Source organism: Lissotriton vulgaris, chromosome 5 (assembly GCF_964263255.1).
Source record: "Lissotriton vulgaris chromosome 5, aLisVul1.2, whole genome shotgun sequence".
In the NCBI taxonomy this organism is placed as follows: Eukaryota; Metazoa; Chordata; class Amphibia; order Caudata; family Salamandridae; genus Lissotriton; species Lissotriton vulgaris.
The window spans coordinates 417,789,218-417,809,833 of record NC_141693.1 but is presented as its reverse complement, the minus strand read 5'-3'; the positions used below and the strand labels follow the sequence as shown (position 1 = coordinate 417,809,833).

Here is a 20,616-nt window from a genome sequence, read left to right as displayed (position 1 = left end):
GGGGGGAGGGGGGCGGCCGAGCACTTTGCCAGGTCCGGTTTTGGTTTCCAGTCCTGCCCTGGGCACAACAGGGGTTCTCATACTTGTTCCCAAGCATGCTCCTGTGCATTGGAGCGGGATGTATGATGTTAAAACGCGTACTTTTAGCACGCATACCATGACCACGGATCTTTTACAACGCAGGCCATTTTACAACGGATCCCTTTACAACGCTATACACTACAACGCAGATACTATTACAACGCATACCATTACATCGTAAGTATAATTATAGGTAAGTAAATAATATTAATATTTAATGTAAATAATTATTTATGAATTATTAATTTTAATTATTTATTATTTAAAAAATAAAAAATATATTAATACAATTAATTTTAATTTTTTAATTGTAAATATATATTAAAAATAACCCTGTACCTCAAAACCCAAACCCAGCCCTAAAACCTAAAAATACCCCTGTACCCCAAAACCCAAACCCAGCCCTAAAACCTAAAAATACCCCTGTACCCCAAAACCCAAACCCAGCCCTAAAACCTAAAAATACCCCTATACCCCAAAACCCAAACCCAGCCCTAAAACCTATAAATACCCCTGTACCCCAAAACCCAAACCCAGCCCTAAAACCTAAAAATACCCCTGTACCCCAAAACCCAAACCCAGCCCTAAAACCTAAAAATACCCCTGTACCCCAAAACCCAAACCCAGCCCTAAAACCTAAAAATACCCCTGTACCCCAAAACCCAAACCCAGCCCTAAAACCTAAAAATACCCCTGTACCCCAAAACCCAAACCCAGCCCTAAAACCTAAAAATACCCCTGTACCCCAAAACCCAAACCCAGCCATAAAACCTAAAAATACCCCTGTACCCCAAAACCCAAACCCTGCCCTAAAACCTAAAAATAACCCTGTACCCCAAAACCCAAAACCCAGCCCTAAAACCTAAAAATACCCCTGTACCCCAAAACCCAAACCCAGCCCTAAAACCTAAAAATACCCCTGTACCCCAAAACCCAAACCCAGCCCTAAAACCTAAAAATACCCCTGTACCCCAAAACCCAAACCCAGACCGAAAAATACCCCTGTACCCCAAAACCCAAACCCAGCCCTAAAACCTAAAAATACCCCTGTACCCCAAAACCTAAACCCAGCCCTAAAACCTAAAAATACCCCTGTACCCCAATACCCAAACCCAGCCCTAAAACCTAAAAATACCCCTGTACCCCAAAACCCAAACACCTGTACCCCATAACAAAATACCACTAATAAATGTTTTAAAAAAAAGATAAACTTACCTATAATTATACTTACGATGTAATGGTATGCGTTGTAATAGTATCTGCGTTGTAGTGAATAGCGTTGTAAAGGGATCCGTTGTAAAATGACCTGCGTTGTAAAAAATCTGTGGTCATGGAATCCGTTGTAAAAAATCCGTGGTAACAGTTGCATACCATTGGAGCGATCTTTAAAGTCTTCCATCGATGGTCTGTGTCATCTGTTCCAATTTAATACAAAAATAACTTTTTCTCTGCAAGGTTTCAATAGTTGGTGAACTTTTGTGAATATGGATATGGCATTCATATAGAAATGTTGGATATAGCTTTCCTTTGGGAGCTAACATTAAAAACTATTTTCCTTGATGCTTTGCTACTTGAATGCCCAACCTAAGAGGGAATAAAAGTTTTGCGCACTGTGCCAGTTTTATTTGATACGTCAATATTTATTTCAGCTTGAAGAGGTATAAAAGTCGCATGCCATCTTGCTTACTTTGTGAGCCTGTGACTGTCCTTTGAACCATGGAATATCACTGATAAAAGTAGGAGAATGCCTTCTAAGCATTCATTGCCCCATCACTGCATTGCTGCTATGGATTCCGGAATATCTGCAGGTAGTGAATCTGCATTTTAAAATTCCCACCACTCACTCGAGATTTTTGATCTGATGTTGGCTTCCATCGTTTGACCCAACAAACATTTTGATTAGCCTTTCTGCCCCGTAGAGGCCTTTTGAGCTGAGTCTGTAAGATCCACTGTAGGTATCTCAGAGGGTGAGTTCTCCTGTTCTTTGGTGAATCCCTAACAGGTATGCAAATTTTAAGAACGTATTAAGGAAGATGATCTGCTCTGCATATAATTGAAATGGTTATATATGGTAACTTTGGACACCTCAGAAGTTTTACACGAGTATTCAATAGATGGTCGTGCACACGTCGTGCACACGTAATTCTCCTGCACTGTAGATTTTGAAATAGCCACTCTGGGGTAAAACAAATCAAAATAAGTTCATTTGAAATTATTTCTTTGTTTCTAAGAGCCAAAGCCGCCCAAAACAACTTCTCAACCACTTCTAAAATCGCAAATAAAATTTTAAAAACTGCACACAATGGGCCAGATGTACAACCTACTAATTTGCATATCACAAATTGCATCGCATTTGCGACTCGGAAATTGGGATGCACAACAGTGGCTGAGCCACTGTTTGCGGCTCCCAATGGGGTCGCAAATTTCATGCCTCATGCATGTTGATGAGGCTGTCGCAATTTGCAACCCCATTGGGAATGGCTGGCACTCCCAGGGATGGTGGCCTGCTGGGGTCAGCATACTACCAAGTCTGGGACTGCTTTTAAATAAAGCATTTTTTTTTAAGTGCAGCCCGTTTTCCTTAAAGGAAAACGGGATACATTTAAAAAATAAAAATGAAACTTTTCAGTTTCATTTTTCTTGGGTAGGCAGTGGTCCCTGGGACCACTGCCTGGCCTTAAATTTTTTTTTAGAACCAATCACAAAGGGGAAGGTGTTCCCTGGGCACCCCTTCCAGTTTGCAAGTGGTTTACCACCCTTCTTTGAAGGGTGGTAAACTACTACTGTTTTGTAAATGCAATTGCGGTCGCAAAACTGTCATACATAGCTTCAGGAGTCGGTATTAGAAAGGTACGCCCTTGGAACGCCACTTCCTAATAGTGAGTCGTTAATCCTATTTTGCGAGTCGCAAATTGATTTCCAACTTGCAAAATTGGATTAGTACATGTGCCACACGTTTTTTGTGCTCGCAAACTGGTCTAAAACCCATTTGCGCCCGCAAAAAACACTAGTACATCTGGCCCTATATTTTTAGATTACATAGGGACTAGTGCATGAGAAGTATCCTATTGTTACATTTTTGCAAGAAGTTTTGTGGCTTGGGTAAGACTAAATATACCCATGCTTTGAAAATAATGGACAAAGAATAATCTTAATGATAAAAACATTACACAGTTAGTCAATTATTCAATCAATCAATCAAACTTTATTCGTTGTTGCAAGTGCAAATCATAAAAGTAAAAATACAAATATGTATCTCATAAAAACATAAAATAATCAACAGGATGGGGCCACAAATAAAAATGCAATAAAATCTCAACACTTTGATTTTAAAACCCCAGATAAGAATCAAGATAGCAAAAAAAACATACATTAGGAGAAGCTAAAAGTTGTAAAAACAGTAATGCTGGCATGACTTGTTTGAAATTTATAGATATCAGGAGAGGTCGAATTAGCGTTAAGTGCTGAATCTGGGACAAATAAAAAGAATGCCAGTCACGATTTCCAAACAAAAGTGGATGAATCAGATTCAGTCTGAAATAAGTTAGCAACCTCCTGAGGTAACTGGACATATCAAAGGTCAAGTAGGTTTCCATGCCACTCACCGATCTGACTAGAATGAAGTGGCTAATTGAGATCTTTGTCAAAGCAAGGGCGTCACGCTCCACTCCCACCTTGGATATAAAGTCCCTCATAACCCAGTCAATATCTGCTTTAGCAATACAATCAGGGTTAAAAAAAAAAAAGGTTTGGTCTACTGAGGCCTCTCAGGTTGTTCATAATATAGTAAGGCCAGGAGGTGTACGGCATATGATCCAGGCCCTTACAGTCCCATACAATTAATTTGTTGAGTTTTAACTCCTCTTTCAGCCAAACCGAGGGTCCAAGTGGCAACGGATGACGGCGAACAAAATCCAAGATGTATTACGAACCCACTTCCTCATGAACAATCTCTGAGGGTATACATTACAGAACCTTTAAAAGACGTCTAAAAAACCTCTTTTCCACAGTCTGGATGAAAGTATTAGTTGCATACCCCCAGATCTCGCAACCAAAACTGTCTTTAGGGATACATTTAGCTTTAAATATATCAATACCAGTCTTCATGTAAGTACGCCCTAACTGCAGTGAGAAGCCACCAATACTATTAAATGGCATTATTTTGTTCTTAATCAGCGGTTGTCAATTAAGATGAGAATACAACAATATTCCCAAATAGAGAAAATTGTCAAACCTGGCAATGTGATGTCCTTTAGCTACAAAGTTCCTGGATTAAGTGATTTTAGGGCCAACCACCACAGTGTAGGATTTGGCAAATTTGGTGGTCAGGTCCAGACTTTCCATAAAACATACAAAAATGTGTAAAAGTCACTGCAGCCCCCTAGTGGTCAGACCCGTGTCTTCGGCATATAGAAGGGCAGGTACTAGTCAGCCATCAACACTAGGGACATCCTGGCTCTGTTCAATTAAAAATGATTTTAATCAATTAATATGAAGAATAAAAAAGAAAGGGTGCCAGGATGTAACCCTGGTGAATCCCTCTTGTCAAATAAAAGTGCAGAGTGCATTCCCCATAGCGGCTGTATCTGACAGAGGCCGAGTAACTGTCTGCAAAGTGCCTAAGAAAGTGATAAGTGCAGACGCAACCCCAATAGATACTAGCAGGGCCCTCAGCTTAATTCTGTTACCTCTATCAAAAGCTGAGCTGAGGTCCACGAAGGCCAGGTGGATGACACCCCCCTTTGCTCTAGTATTTTTGCTTGTGAGCAGGTATAGGTTCAGGTTCTTTTCCATAGTTTCCAGGCCTGGTCTGAACCCATATTGTACATCCAACAGAATGGTATGTTCATTCACCCAGGACGTTAAGAGATCCAGCAGTACCTGGACAATGATTTTCACCTCAGAATCCACCATTGAGATGGGTCTATATCAAGCTGGGTCCTCACTGTTCCCTTTTTAAAATACTGGTACTATCACCGCTTTTTATCACGACAGCAGAGAGTTTTGCATGGCAACATTTAAATGCAAAGTCAAAATAGGGGCCCAAAGATCAAGAAGTGGTTTGTACAAATCACCAGGTACCCAGTCATGACCTTGGACTTTAACTGAGGGAAGGGCTAGGATATCTGATTTCACCTCCTTCCCCCGAAAGTGAGCCTCTTTTTCTCTCAAGTGCATGGAGAATGGTAATTCGGGCATTCATGATTATAGATGGCATCAAAATGATTGGTCCGTGCTTGTACTTTGATGGTGAGAGCCTGTTGGGCAAATGCTCTGAACTAAACAGAGAGTGGTTCATCACTCTCTAAAAGGCTACACTGTCCTGCAAGGTACTAGCAGCAAGTAGGTTTTCCCAAGCCTGCCTTATTAGTTCGCTTTTACGCTCTTTGCAGGTGTTACTATATGTAGTCCTAGCCATTCCTACATCTTACTGGATACGTAGCTTTTTTATGCAGGGCCACCTGCAAATCCTTGTGCGCCCTCGAACACCTCTAATCAAACTATTTACGGTGTGGGGGAGAAGCTATCATCCCTGATCTAGAGAGGGCCAGTTTGACTACACTACAAATGTTAGAAAAAGCTTCCTGGATATTGGTATCAGAGGCCTCTTCATTAAGTCAAATAAGAAAATCAGGTTGACAAGTGATGACCAGATCAGAGAGAAAATCACCAGGGTGAAATCTTGGCCCATCTAATCCTGAGGTTTGGTCTGATGTTACAACAGGCTCCTTAAATAATCATGCCACATTCACATGCGTCTCAACCCATTGAAAAGTAGGCGATAAGGGATTGTAGTTGCCTTGGACAACCCATTCTAACTTAAAGTTGACGAGAGTAGAAAACAAACAAAGAGAAACAAAAATGTAATCAATAATTGAACTGTGACTTCTCCCCTTAAATGTAGGAGTCCAGTCAATGTTACTCGATGCCCCGTTGGCAAAATGTTAACTAAATTATACTCTGAGACCAAATTGTTTATTATGCCCCGTTGCTGGGTGTGTTGGAGATGAATGCGATCCGTGGGAAAAGACAAAATGTCGGAGCCACTAAGGGTGCAAATTAAAATCTCCCAACAACATAATCATCGTAAATTTTGTTTTACCAGACAAAGAAAGAAATCATCCAGAAACATGTTAAGGCCTTGAATGTCATCTTGGGCTTCTCTGTTCAGTAAAGAGTTGTAAGTGTTCCCAATTAACACCCTGTCCTTATTTGGGAAGGTCTGGAGGATGCTTAGGATGTTGAGTAAGCTGGAAGAGACCCTCTCGGCTTTACAGTTCAATCCTGAATTAGCAAGTGTCGCAAGTCCTAGCCTAGGACTGCCGTAGCTGTAACAAAGAATGTAGCATATCCATCCATATGGAAACACCGCTGAGCATCCCAGGTCTCTTGGAAGCAGATGATATCATAGTTTAACAATATCTTAATGTATCCCACATCAGAGACTTTACCTCGTCATCCCGCTAGGTTTCAGCTGACTACCTTGAGATCCCTAGGTGAATGGGGTACCTCTGCAGTCACTGAATTGTCTGCAACAGAGTGTCAATCCTGATCAATTAGATGGGTCAATGGCTAAATCTATTGTCAAGCTGCAGGTTGGAATTCATGGATAAACTAACAGGACAGCTGCCCCACAGGCACGTCAACCTCTGCAAGGGTCTTTCTAAACTAGGTGGGTAAAAAAAGTCTAAAGGAAATACTAGGATGTTGCTACTCGGAGCCACACTAATCCTAAAGATAGAAAGTTAAAAAGTTAATTATTAAATGCGGCAAGAAGTATTTACCTTGCAAAGCACTTTTTAACGATTTACACTAATTTATTTTATACGCTCCATAATTCCCTTAAATTGACAACCAAATTAATGCGCACCCATATAAAAATTATTTTGGAATATATATTGCAACTAAGTGGCAAAGCTCCTTTTACCAGGGAACTGGACCTTGTGCTGTCTAGCAGCGTTGCAGTACCAGGTTGCTCTCCCTCCAAGTTTCATCACATGTTGAGGCCTACTCACAAAGCCATTTGTAAAAGAAAGTAGTACTCGAATTGTATTTTTTTTTACACACTCTTCCATAACTTTGTGAACTGTCCCCAAAACATCTAAAATAGGAATAAAATCAATATAGTCATATACAGTTAATACAAATAGACAGACCCATTGCCGTCTTTGCACTTTTATTAATAGGGAATGGATACTTAGGGGGTTATTTATAAAAGCATTTAAGAGTACGTAAAAGTGTACTCCTTAGTACGTCTTCCCGCACTCATAAATGCTCTTGCAATTGTGTTTTGAAATGTGATCTCAGATAGACCCTTGCATAGATTCCTGGTTGATGAACAGTGCCTGAAATTTGACTCCTCTGCTGATATAAGCATTTCCTCTCGCACACACCCTGCTTCTCCTTCAAACTAAATTCATGCTATATTAAATATGTAACATGAAATACAATACCTTCAAGAACATGCACGGATGCACAAACACTCATTAACACAGACATGTACACTCGAGCGGTAGATGCACTAACCCATTAAGCATCTTTACTGGCCTTGGAAACTCTGACCCTTTTGTTGTACACAGACCACCGCAACAGGTACTCAGCTGATTGCACTGTATTAGTAGGACCGTAACCTGCAGGTGGCAGTTTTATTAGTGTGTGCTTAACTGGCCAATCTTCTTATTCGCATCTTTTCTTCTCTATCTCTTTCTGTACAACTTTAGAGACCTCAATGCTTGAATAGGTTTGAAGGTCTTCAAAAATATTGTTTACTTTCCAGAATATTGTTCACTTTGCAAATAGCAATCACCCTTAAAGCCTACACAAATCTCTGATGCAGGGCAATTTTCTATACCTTCTGGCTCTGGTGTAGTCATCAAACAGATTGTGCCACTGGTCGTATGGACCGTTGGTATTAGCTGAAAGTGTATTCTGTGACCTAATATCTGAACATCAATTTACATTGACAGTGAAACCAATTTGACTTCACAATAACGAGAGACAATATGGTCCCCACACCATGGATGTTTTATTAGAAAATTAGTCAAAGTTACAAGCTTTATTCATTCAGTAAACCAATCAATCAAATAAGCATAGCATTTAGTATTGCTAATCAATCCTCCTAGATATATCAGGTAAAGGACAAAGCAAATCATTTTTAAGTATGAGTATGAATGAATGTATTGTTGTATTAAGTGCAGTGGAACTTTGATGACATTTTGTGTTTTATATATTTGTACTGTTATGCACTTTTTTTGATCTCTGAGATCATAATAAAGTACTAAACTAAAAAACTAACTATTAAGTACCAAATGCAAATGAGAGGCAGAATCATTTCTATAAAGGAACTTCCTTATTCTCAATAGAGCATCAAAAGATGGCATGGGAAAATCTGAGCAGAAGGTGTGAGTCTGAAATGAACCAAGTTAAGGTTTAGGGTAAAGGTACAGAAACATTCAAGAGTCCAACTCAAGAACACATAGATATGGGATCTCAGGTAGCAGAGTTAGTGAAAGATCTTCCCTCAGCAAATTCAGAACAGGATCTCCTCCTACCAGCTACTCTAAGACACACAATTGAAACATATTGCACATTTCTTCAGAACGTCTTTCCACCAGCTCCCTCAAACTTGAACACGCCATTTCCCTGGAGTAAACTCCCCTTATTCCCATCATCGACCAAGGCACACAGAGCTGCGCAGCCTTTAATGTATCCACGTTCTGTACTGCAATGTACACAGGGATCTTTTCTCATCCCCATGCACGGAGTAAATTGCAACAGACTCCTCGTTCATACCACCATCTTTTTTAGCTTGGTACACACCTTTGATTTTCATAAAATGTAAGAAAATATAAGACGCACTGACTCCCTAAATCTCACCCAATGCGGTACGTCCCTGTTCATTTAATAGTTTTTTTTCCCTTTCTGTATTGAGGATCTGCACATTAGTGATTGTGAGAAGCATAAAAAGTGAGCTCATTGACTGTAAGATATGTCATAGGTTATGCCGACAGTGCTGCAACTCGGAATGATAAGCTGCATTATGATTGGCCAATTCATTTTAAGGAATTTTCCACCTGCCAACTCAGACTTTCATTTGAATGACTGGGATGGAGAAGTGGAAGTGACTCTAGACCGTCAGGGTGGCAAGGGTAAAATATCTGTGATTGACCGAGCTGCGTAATATTTGCTTTTTAGCAAATAAGGCATCATAGAGGACCTGGCTTGTCTAGTTGCAGATGGTTAAAGGTGTGTGTAATGAAGATGTTTGTAGACATTTTCTTACCTTGGTACCACCCTGAGAATCTAGGATACTGACCGCGTCTGGCTGGTATCATGAAATTCAAGCCAGTGTACTCTACTTTGTTGAAAAGAAAGATGGGCCTGATGTATTAAGGGTAGTTTGTAAACCAGATTACAAATAGCACACAACTGATTTATGAACTGTACAGTGTTTTGCGATGCAACTGATTTACAAATTAGTCACATTACAAAATGTATATTCCTAGAGGATCTCCCTGCTTCCTACTTCATACATTTTACTGAGGCCGATTGCATTTTGCAACGATGTTTGAATGGCTGCAAATGCAGGGATGTAGGCCTGTTAGGAACACCAGATCTCACGACTTCTTTCGGCGGCGGTCGGCGGAATGACAAAAAAAAACCTCACCCAAAAAAAAAAAAAAACACGCCCACAGCCGCATGACGTAGCGAAAAGCCTAAAAATCGCCGGAACGCCCACGATTCTGCTCGCAGAATGACAAGCAGATCTCTCTTCCAATGGCTAGCCTCCATTTATGGAGCTAGCCAATGGAAAGAGAGGGCGGAACAAAGCCACACAGTGTAAGTCATTAGATTTCGCCTGCGCGAAAGGCTGCTTGCGCAGCTTTCGACAGGCGAAACCTAAAAATGGGAGCAATCTGTTACATAGGAAATTTTGTTAGCGTTTTCCGTTAACTTTTGCTGATAAGCCCATGTAAAAACTAAGAACTATTTACTGTGATTATGTTTAGTGCCATTAAACTGTTAGGACAAGTTATTGTTTTATGTTCATTAATTCTAAATATGTATGTTCTTGAAGGTTATCATCATTTATCTTTGTCTGTAGTATGTATAAAGCAATAAAAATGTCCACAGCCATCTACTTAAACAGAATGCTTTTGAGAAGGGATGGGTGATTTCACAATCTGCTTCTGTGCCTTGTTTTTCATAGGTGAATGGTGATTTTCTTTCTGGCCTCACACACAGCACTGCTGTTGATGTTCTGCGTCGAGCGAAGGGCACTGTTCATCTCACTGTCTGCAGACCTAACTCATCTCCGTCTGTATGCTCTGAAAGTCAGAAGGTGATATCTTCAATGGCAAATGGTGCTCCCACTTGTGGTAAACTTTTAATTTTCTATCAATTCTCTCAAAGCATATGTTTTAGGCTAATGGATGATGTTTCTGAGAAGATGTGTGGTAGGTGTATGATATAAGACATCTTTGAGGAGGGTACATAGTTTGGGAGAAGCCAGTTTCTGGAGAGAAGTACAAGCAGAACGTGGTGGAGATCTCGGTAGAGGTCGGGCTTTTGGTTAATGGACATTTCTGAAGATGTTACAGGTTGTGTGTGATAGAGATTTATTTGGTGGTGGAAAGGGTGTGGATGATGGTGGTCTCTGTTGGGGTCACAGATTGTGAGTGATGGAGCTCTCACTAAAGATCACAGTTTGTGGGTGATGGAGATCTCAAAAGAGATTACAGGTGTTGTGTGATAGATACCACTCTGTTAATGGTCAGGGTGTGGATGATGGAGACCTCTGTAGGGGATCACAGATTATGGACAATAGACATCTCTGTAGGGTAGGGATCACTGATTGTTGATGAAGGAGGTATCTGCAGAGGACACAGCTTGTGAAGGATGCAGACATCTGAGGAGATGTTCATATTGTGGGTGATGCATGTGACATCTGTGATGTGAGATTCACAGGCTGTGGATATTGAAATGTAGTCTGAGGTGTAAAGTGTGGTAATATCTGATGAGGTGTATGGGTTTGGGGAATGGGGGAGTTTTGTGTAGATATGTCTGGTGCAGGTGTTAAAAAGAACTATTTGTTTGAAGAAGATGCAATGTGCAACACAGTATAAAGGGGTATTTAGTAATGACTATGAAGAAATGTGCAGGATATAGACGACAGAACAGATTTCTGAGAAGGTGTGCTGTATGAATTAATACATTGTTTTTAGTGCACAATGGAAGCTAAATGATTTCTAGATTAATAATATATTGTGGATGATATGTAGCTGAGGTGCAAAGCAATAACACGATTTCCTCAGGATCATACATTTTGATCAAGCTGCAAATAAGGGGCTTAAATATACCAGTCCTTGTTTAATAGCAAGCAACTTAAAGTCTTGGCAACATCCCTTCCCCGACGAGACGTGCAGGGCACGTGCAGTGAAGGAGCTCTTCGAGATGTATGTATTGTTGCTTATAAGAGGGGATTGCAGATGAGATCTTCAGGGTTTTGGTAATAAAGGAGCTGTCACATGACACGTACAGAGTGTGATGTGAAGAATACTTGGGAGCATACTAATGTTTTACAAAGATGGGTGTGGGACTAGGTTGTTTAATCAGTGCCCCGGGGTCTCATTTTGAAAGCTGCTATATTCTCTGAGGTACGACCCATATTTGAAGGACTTTCAGTTTTTGATTCGTTTTTGCAGAAAGATTGCATATGTTAATGTTAATGTTAATGTTATAGTGATTTGTATAGCGCGCGGCTGCCCCAGCCAAGGGGCGTCCCGGCGCTGCAAGCAGACAGAATGCAGAGAGTTGGAGGAGCAGAGAGAAGAAAGAATTATTGGAAAAGATGAGTTTTGACAGCCTTTCTGAAGGCTAGAAGGTCCTGTATACCGCGGATAGCTTCGGGAAGGCTATTCCATAGCTTGGCAGCTAGGAAGCTAAAGGATCGGCCGCCTACTGTGGCCAGTCTGGTGCGGGGGATAATCGCGAGGTGTTGTCCCTCGGAGCGGAGCGACCTCCTCGGAATGTACTCTGACAGGAGGGGGCACATCATTGGGGGGAAGCGGTTTTAAGGATCCTAAAGGCTAGACAAAGCGCCTTAAACCGGATCCTTTTACCCACCGGGAGCCAATGCAATTTTTTCATGGCTCCGGATACCGAGGAATGGCGGGGGAGGCCTACCAGGGCCCTGGCTGCCGCATTCTGAACTCTCTGCAGTCTGGTGGTTTCGGCAAAATGTGCCCCCAGTAAGAGAGAGCTGGCATAATCCAGTCTAGAAAGAATGGTCGCCTGAACAATTAGCTGGCGAGTGCGGCAGTCAAAGAACTTCAGAATAGGTCTGATGTTATGTAAGATGCCGAAGCAAGTGGCAGACACTTTTTTAGTATGAGGAGTGAACTTCAGTGCAGAGTCCACCCAGACTCCCAGATTTTTGACACATTCTTTTGGCTCGGGAGGTTGGCCTAGTACTTCAGGCCACCAGTTGTCTCCCCAGGACGAGGTGTTTTTTCCCAGGAGCAGTATCTCTGTTTTCCCGGCGTTCAGTTGAAGGAAATTCGCCGTCATCCAGTTGGTGATGTCCGTAAGTGTCTGTTTAAAGTGATGGGCCTCCATATTTCCCAATGCCCTCAAGAATGTTTGTATTGCCAAATGTCTGGGTTCTCTTAATAGTGTAACTGTCAGGGTCTGTCATGGTTGGGCATTCTAGAGCTGTATGCTGGAGTTTTAGGTATAATGTATCTCCTAGATATTCCAGCTTCGTATCAGACAGGGGATACTACTCTTGGTTGATTTTACACTAGTGACATTGCCATGGCAGTGTTATTCTTCAAATAAAAAGGGAAGCTGTTGAAATAGCCAAATTGAGCTTTCCAAACAGTCTTTTCTTTATATGTATCAGTTACATTGATTTCAGACGGGTGCAGTGTTCAAGGAAAGCCATCCGAGGAGGAGACATTATTTGCGTGGCCTTCAATTACATAAATAGAAAGTATCCTCCCCATAGTCTGGGAGAATATATCACCTTCCAAAAGAACAAGGGCCACGTGTACAAAGGAAGATCTATTCACAAAAATCTGGTCGCAGTTTGTGACATGTGAAAAATGTAAAGAAAATACCTATGTACCAAAAGATTGGTTCACTAAGTTCCAATTTGAAGTTCGACCTACCATGCGAATATTAATGAGGCAGGTGGCAAGTTGGGAATCACTTGGATCAGTGACCTTCTCCGGGATGGTGGGCTGCTAGGATCAGCAGACCACTGTCTCTGATCATCTTTCAATAAGGCAAACTTTTTTCAAATGCAGCCCATTCTCTTAAAGGAAATAGGGCTATGTTTAAAAGGAAAATGGGACAGAGGAGACCAATTCCATTTTGCAAATGCGTTACCTCGCCAACTCACTAATGAGTAGGAATTTTTTCAATGTTTTATAACCGGATTTCAGTTGCAAAACATTGCAACGTTGCATACAGATTTGGTATTTGAACGGGGCACCTTGAAATAGCCTTTCCAGACTACTGAATTGGTATGGGGTTACAATCTTATTATAGGAGTGGGTAAAAGTGTACTGATTAGCATATTTAAGAAAGCATTTCTGGGGTCTCAAGCTCTGCGTCTGAGCATTTACAGTCATAAAAATGCTTCGTACATTTGGCCTTTGGTTGATAAAGAGTCATTCCCCTCCCAGAAATTGACTCCTAAGACACAAGCTTAAGTCACTTCATTTCCTCAATATGGTCAGAGCTGTCTCGTGGTGGCCCTTTTGATAAAGGAGTACAACTTTAAATTTGCATTGACGGTAATGCAAACAATTTTTTCCCCTCATCCTGTATAGACCAGTGAGATAGTGTCAGCTTTCCTGTAAACCATTTAGTAAGCATCTTCCCCTGCATATTTATCCTTCCTTAACCGATGATTAGGCTGTATTTCTTTCACATAAACCATAGATTTTTTTAGTACCTTTTTTGCTGCTGTCATTTGAGGTTTTTACGACAAGACTCTTACAGACATTTCAAACTAGTATCCCTCCATTTCACATTTTATCTCTAGGGTTGCTAACTATCAGATGTCTTTTGACTCTGTCCTGATGATGACTTCTTGTACTTAACTGTGCCCTTGGGGATGAAATGTTGACATATAATTCTCTTTGGACTGGTGCCTTTTGTTGACGTGTACAAACCACTACTTTGAATCTGAGCAACAAATTAGATAACATTGGTGTCATTATAGAACAAACATTTGCAATGCAATAGGTCTCGCATTTATACGAGTTTAAGCTATTGGCATTGTAAATAACAATGCCTTTAATTTGTGTTTTAAAAACAAAAACAAAAATAAAAGACATTGTTATTTGCAATGTCAATAGCTCAAACTCGAGTAAATGCGAGACCTATTGCAAATGCTGGTTTTATTTGATAGCATGTTTGATTGGACCTGAGTTAAAGTCTGGTGCGAAAACTCCACTTGGGCTGGCCGTTATTGGATTTTTGCACCCAAAATGTTTATAAGAGCACAAAAAAGTGGACTAAATGATGCAAACGGTATTTGCACCCACTCTGAGTTTAATTTTAACCCTGGGCAGCTAGAAGTTGCAACAAGCACAACATGAGCTCAGCTTGAGACCAGGGCTACCCAAAGTGTGCACAAATACTGTTTGCGCTTCTTCGGGAGAGACCCCAAGCGCCTTAAAAAAAACCTGTGTTCAGAGAGGGTTTTCTACACCCCAACATGTCTACCTGTCATTGTAAGCAGTATGTTCGAGCTCTCAGCTGGGCAGCACAGTCCAGATCTATTGACTCTCAACAGACCCGCAACATCAGGTTCAGCAGGTGATGTATGTGTGTGCCGCAGGACACTGAAAAATGCAGCCTGGCACAGGCATCGCTTGGGATCTGGGATGCAGCGGTTCACTCTGCAGACGTGCCCACACTGCATATTTGTATAAGACGCAGCAAAGTGAATCAAGCGCAGTAACTACAGCCTGCCCCCCTCATTCAGCCATATTCCATGGAAAAGAAGGGCAGCTAATGGTTTCTGATCTGTTACACAATATCACAGAGCACCCGAAACGTTTTTAGGTCTCGCTGGTGTTAGCAGCGCATAGCGCTGCTCCAGCGAAAGACCTATTGTTGTGGGTTTGCCGGGAATGGCGGACAGGGGATGGGCACGCGCTTCGCCTCGGCGATTTCATTGCCTGGACGCGCACGTCCAGGCCGACGCCGTGCACATCCCCTGTCCCCCATTCAGAGCAAGTCAGGCATTCGAAATTGCGCGCACATGCACACACACATACACCCACGCAGACACAATGCATCAGGACGCACACAGCCCCACATATACACACGCACAGCTAACAGACACACAGTCACACATATACATACACACGCACAGCTACACATGCGCACACACACAGCTACACCCACACACGTGCACCCCCCCTCCCCTGCCGCCACCCCCACTACAACTAAGCCCCACTTACCGCATCGGCGCAACTCCGGACTTCAGCCGCCACCGCGGGGCTCTCCCTCGGGAATAGGACCCCCGCGTCACCACTGCTCCTCTCATGGCCAGCCACTCCGTGGGCGCGAGCTTCCAGCATGAAACCGAAGTCCCGCCCCACGGTTTCGTCTTGCGAACTTCTTGTTTTTATAAGAGAACATGCGGTGGGGGAAACATTGTATTTATCATTTTCCCCTGTCTTTCAACGGAAGAAGCAAGGTTTTCGTGAAATGAGAGTTTCCGAGAATGTAAAGAGCTCAACCTCTGAGGCAAATGAACAAACTCTTCCAGGATGTAAGAAGGCAATGCAGGACAAACTTAACAGAGCTCTACAGACATGTAAGCCAAGCGTTACTTTTAATTGGTGTTAAAATGTACTCTGTCATGCCGTCTTTAGTTGAAATCTAACCCAGGATCCCTTTGGCCTTTGCTTTCATGTTGTCGCCTCTCAGTTAAGAAGACAGTGTCGACAGAACATGCACCAACTGTATTGCCTGTTACAGCTATCATTATAAGTTGTCTTACCAGCGCTCGACTAACGTTCTAGCCCATTTTCTAAGTTTATTATTGCATGTTCTGCTGTCACCATAGTATTTGAGCTGCTCAATAAATATGAAAGGTTGTGTGCAATGTCCTGCTGGCCGTGCTCCACATATGTGTCCTTCTGATTGACATATTGCACTTTCTTACTGGTGGCACATTGTGCAATTCAAACACTCAGGGGCCAATTCATAACTTTTTTGCTCATCTAGTTTAGCTCACATGAGCAACAAAGACTTTATACATTTAAAAACTAAGTCCAGAGTCGCAGACTTAGGATGGTGCCTTTTTACGTTCACGTGGTGCATCTGTTTTTCACTTACCACTGGTATGATTGAATTTGCACAAGTTTGGGTTTCTGAAGAAATTGTGGGTGTTTCTGGATGGGTCCACGCCTGTATATTTGTGAGCATTCGCGTACACCTTTCAGGTAGTTTCCCACCTAAATTTGCTCCTATCATTGACAGGAGTAAGTGTATTTCCAGGTAGGGAGACTTCCCATTTTTAAATCAGTTGAAGTACAGGGGAGTTTTCTGCATGGAAACATTTTTTTCCGTGAAGGTGGAAAAAAGGCAGACTTACCACATTTATGTAGCAACAATTTGTATTTGAAATTTTTCATAAATGAATTTTGAATACATCTCCTTGCTCCTTTTACCACATTGAGATTGGCTTTAATTGTACATTTGGTGGATCATTATTCCCAGTCAGGATACTTCTAAATGACGTAGTATTCCTGCCCTCGGATTCGCCTCGTGCCAGTCTACCAGGCCAGATTTTACCGACAAGAAAATCCAGGCCAGTAAAATGGCATGAGGTTCGGTGTACCTGATCTACGTTTAAGGCACACGAGAGCACAGAAGTCTCCTCCTGCTCGACTCCAGCCTCCCCTGATGAAGTGATAGCAGAAAACCTTTCCTATGGAACTCTGCTGCGTCACTGCCGCCCAGCAGCCGCCTGACAAAATGGGTACGACCGTCCATGAGTTCTACTTAGACACCGTGCTTCTCCTGTCACCATGGAGACACTAGTGTCGCCCATGTGGATGCTCAACTGGGCTCCTCCTGGGAGAGAAGAAGTGAGTCCATCTCTGCGCCCACTGGCCGATGCAGCGAGAGAGCTGCAGAAAGGCTGCACTCCCCTCACATTGATAAACCGACAAGAGAATGCAACGGACTAAAGGAGGGTTGTGTAACGCATCGATTGGAAGCCACTAGTCCACAGACTGCCTTGAAGTAGCTCGCTGCTTAAACTTTGGAAGTATTTCTGTCAGTGCTGCAGTTAAAGGCCTGACTCTCAGTGCAGGAGCAGCATACAGCACACCCTCTTGTGAAATACAAGTGCGGTGCTGCTGCCTGGTAAGAAGCCAGCCTACAAAAAACACATTATTACCTATCTAAAAAACACCCTTGAAAAATATTGCTTTAACTAACTAATTAATTTTCTGATGATGACTCTCGGTCAGAAGTTTATTTCAATACAGTCAATGGTACTTAAATATTTGAAGGGATACTAGACCTCATACAAATGTGCATTATTTAGTGTAGCACAGTATGTAAATACTTTTCTTTTTCTTCCCTTTTTTTGTTCTTCTCATCTTTCTGTGTATTTCTTTCTTTCCTCTCCTTTTCTGTCTTTTTGTTTTTCAATCCATTTCTTTCCTTGTTTGTTTCATTCTCACTTTGTACTGTTCTCACTGTCTCACTTTCTTTGTCTTTCTTCTTTCATTGCAATCCTTTATTTTGGTCCTTCTCTCCTGCTTTCTGTCTTTCTTTCCATGTCCCTGTCTCAACTTTTCTTTTCTTTCCTGTCCTTTTCTTTTTCAGTCCTTCTTTATTTTTGTCCTCTTCATTGTGCTTTTTTTCTTCCCGTCTCTCCTTTATTTTCTTACTTTATCTCCTCTCCTCTCATTTCTTCCTTCTATCCTTTCCAATTTTCTGTTACAATTTTTCTTCCTTTGCGTCTTTTCTTCTCTCCTTTATCCCTTCTTTCCATCTCTCCTTTCTGTCCTTCCTTTTACTTCCTTCAAACCTTTAAATCCATTGTTCATTCCTTTCTCTCCTTCCTTAATTCATTTTTTCTTCTACCTTATTTTCCTTCTGTCCATCCTTCCTCTCCTGTTGCGCTTCCTACCTCTCTTTCCTTCCTTCATTACTTTGTCCTACCCTTTATGGACACTTTTTAAATCCATATATAAAGTAGTCGCTCAGAATGATTTTCTTTGATCAGAAGTAGACTTCTACTAAGCTCCAGCTAGGCATTAAATTGTCCCCCACTAATACTTCAAAGCTATTACGGTTACACACATTTACACAGAAAACATGACAAGGAAAAAAAGTTCTCAAGTGGCTGCTGCGCAATATAGAGGACATTTGGGAGGACCGAGAGGTCTCTTTTTGTGTGTTTCTTTTGCAAATGCTAGAATGGAATGCTCCCTAGAAGAATTGCCAATGTGTACGTCTGGCTCACACAGACCCAGAGATCACTTTTTTTGCTGTTTATTAAGACTCTCAAAGTTATAACCAGATGTTGGCCAGGGCTTGCTGTCATAACTGCCACGTGCCCTGCTTAGGCAGAGGAGAGCTCTTTCCCAGCAGTTTGCACAAAGAGGCTAGGTTCAGTTCTCTGTGGCCCGAGGGTTCCCCAGGCAGTTAAACTGCTCTTCAAGGCCCTTGTGGGAGGAGCCTTGGAGGCCTAGTTCCCACTACCACTTCTGACAGCTCTACAAGGGGGTTTAAAGCTTGATTTGTAATATCGAAGCTTCATGTAGATGCTACCCTCTGTAACCATTTTTAGGTCTCGCCTAGAGACCCAGCGCAAGCGCTGCTCTCTTGGCGAGATCTATTGTTGTAGATTTTCTTCCGAAAAGAGACAGGAGATGTGCACGCATACGGAGAAAAAGAGATGTGCATGCACGCGTACGGAGGACAGGAGATGTGCGCGCGTATGGAGGACAGTAGATGTGCACGCACGTGTACGGAGGACAGGAGATGTGCTCGCGGGAGGCAGCACTTACGGCTTGGCAACTGGCACCTCATATTCATCTTTGTGTACCTCCTATTGGTTCGACAAAAGCTGGTTCGTAACTGCATCACATCAAGAGGCTTTGTGCGTATCCACCAATCATATCAGTGTATATACGCCATCACACTTACTCCTCGCTAACCGTCTACCCAATCCACGTGACCACACTGCTCATTAGGGCTCTCGCTCTATCGGCGCACGCGCTTCCATTACATGCGCGCACAGTGACAGCCCTCCCTACGCACTGCGATCCCAGCAGTCGCCTCGATCTCAACAGGCTGTGACATTTCACTGGTGCTGCTGACAGTGCTGCATGCCAGGGCTTCCAGTCTGTCGAGCGTTCTTGTTATTGGTGCCTCATTCTGAAAATACTCTTAACCTTGCTTTCTCTCACTCGTCCCTTTCACCACCGATCCAGTGTCCCATCTACCTGCTGGTTGTTCCTATGAATAACCCTTTCCCCCTCTCTTTTGTATTTACACTACTGTTCAAGTAGTGTTTCAGCACAATCTTCCTTTTCTCTTTTTGTGACTCTTAGGGTCATTCTTCTCCTTTCCCCCTACTGACTCCTCTTTTTATTTATTTTGTTGCTTTAAATCCTTTTACCTTTGAATTTTCTCCAACACTGCCCCAGCCTCAATCCTTTGCAGTCCACCACCTGAGACCCATTACCTTCATTTTCAATGTCCCTTATTTTGCTGTGACTTAAAACTGAGATGCATGGTTCCGCCCACAGACCCCATCACAGGGTGAATCGGGTTTTGCAGCCTACAAGGCTAGGCTTTCCACACAAGGGCAACCAGCCGTTCCAATAACTCATTATGCAGATGGAGGCAAGGAGAATTACTGTATCAGTATGCCTACCTCACATGGAGGGTTTGTACAGAAGGTGCCCTGAAGATTTAAAGAACACCCCCAGATTGTATCAGCAAGCACAGGGAGTGCTCGTCAAGGAGCTCGCTGCTCGAAGCCACATTGATGATTTCAGCATCCTAAAGCCCTTGGGCAGTGATGCTGTCGGAAGCAGCATTCTAACATCTCTCAGCCACTCGGTGTCCGGTGCCTCTGAACTGTCATTGGCGGCTCGGTGCGGGTTGCAGGGGGTGTGGAGGAGACGGGATTTGCATAAAATGCCTGCTCCGCTGCACAGTAATTCCTCGCTCAAGTTGTGCATGTACACCTGAATTCGGTATTTTACCACCCAATTGTATTTGGTGGTAAAATACCGAATTCTGAAGGCCTGTAGCACTGTTGACAGTGCTACCTACATAGCAAATTACGGATTCGGTATTTTTACCGATCGGTAATTTTACTGATTCTGTAAAATGTACAGATTCGGTAAATTTATCGATTCTGTAATTTTACCGATTCGGTAAAATTACCGAATCTGTAAGTTTTTCTAACCCCTACATACCAATGTCCAAATACCGGTCGGAAACGGCCGAAAATCGGTATTTTCGGCTGTTTCC

General features: G+C 42.4%; 1 protein-coding gene across 1 annotated transcript in view; it reads left to right on the top strand.

Moving 5' to 3' along the window:
- FRMPD2 (FERM and PDZ domain containing 2) overlaps window positions 1–20,616 on the top strand; it is a 603,077-nt gene that overhangs the window by 492,476 nt on the left and 89,985 nt on the right. The window contains exon 35 of the mRNA XM_086921788.1: window positions 10,292–10,460. Within this exon, the coding sequence (XP_086777914.1) occupies window positions 10,292–10,460 (169 nt within the window). The remainder of the gene's footprint in view (window positions 1–10,291; window positions 10,461–20,616) is intronic.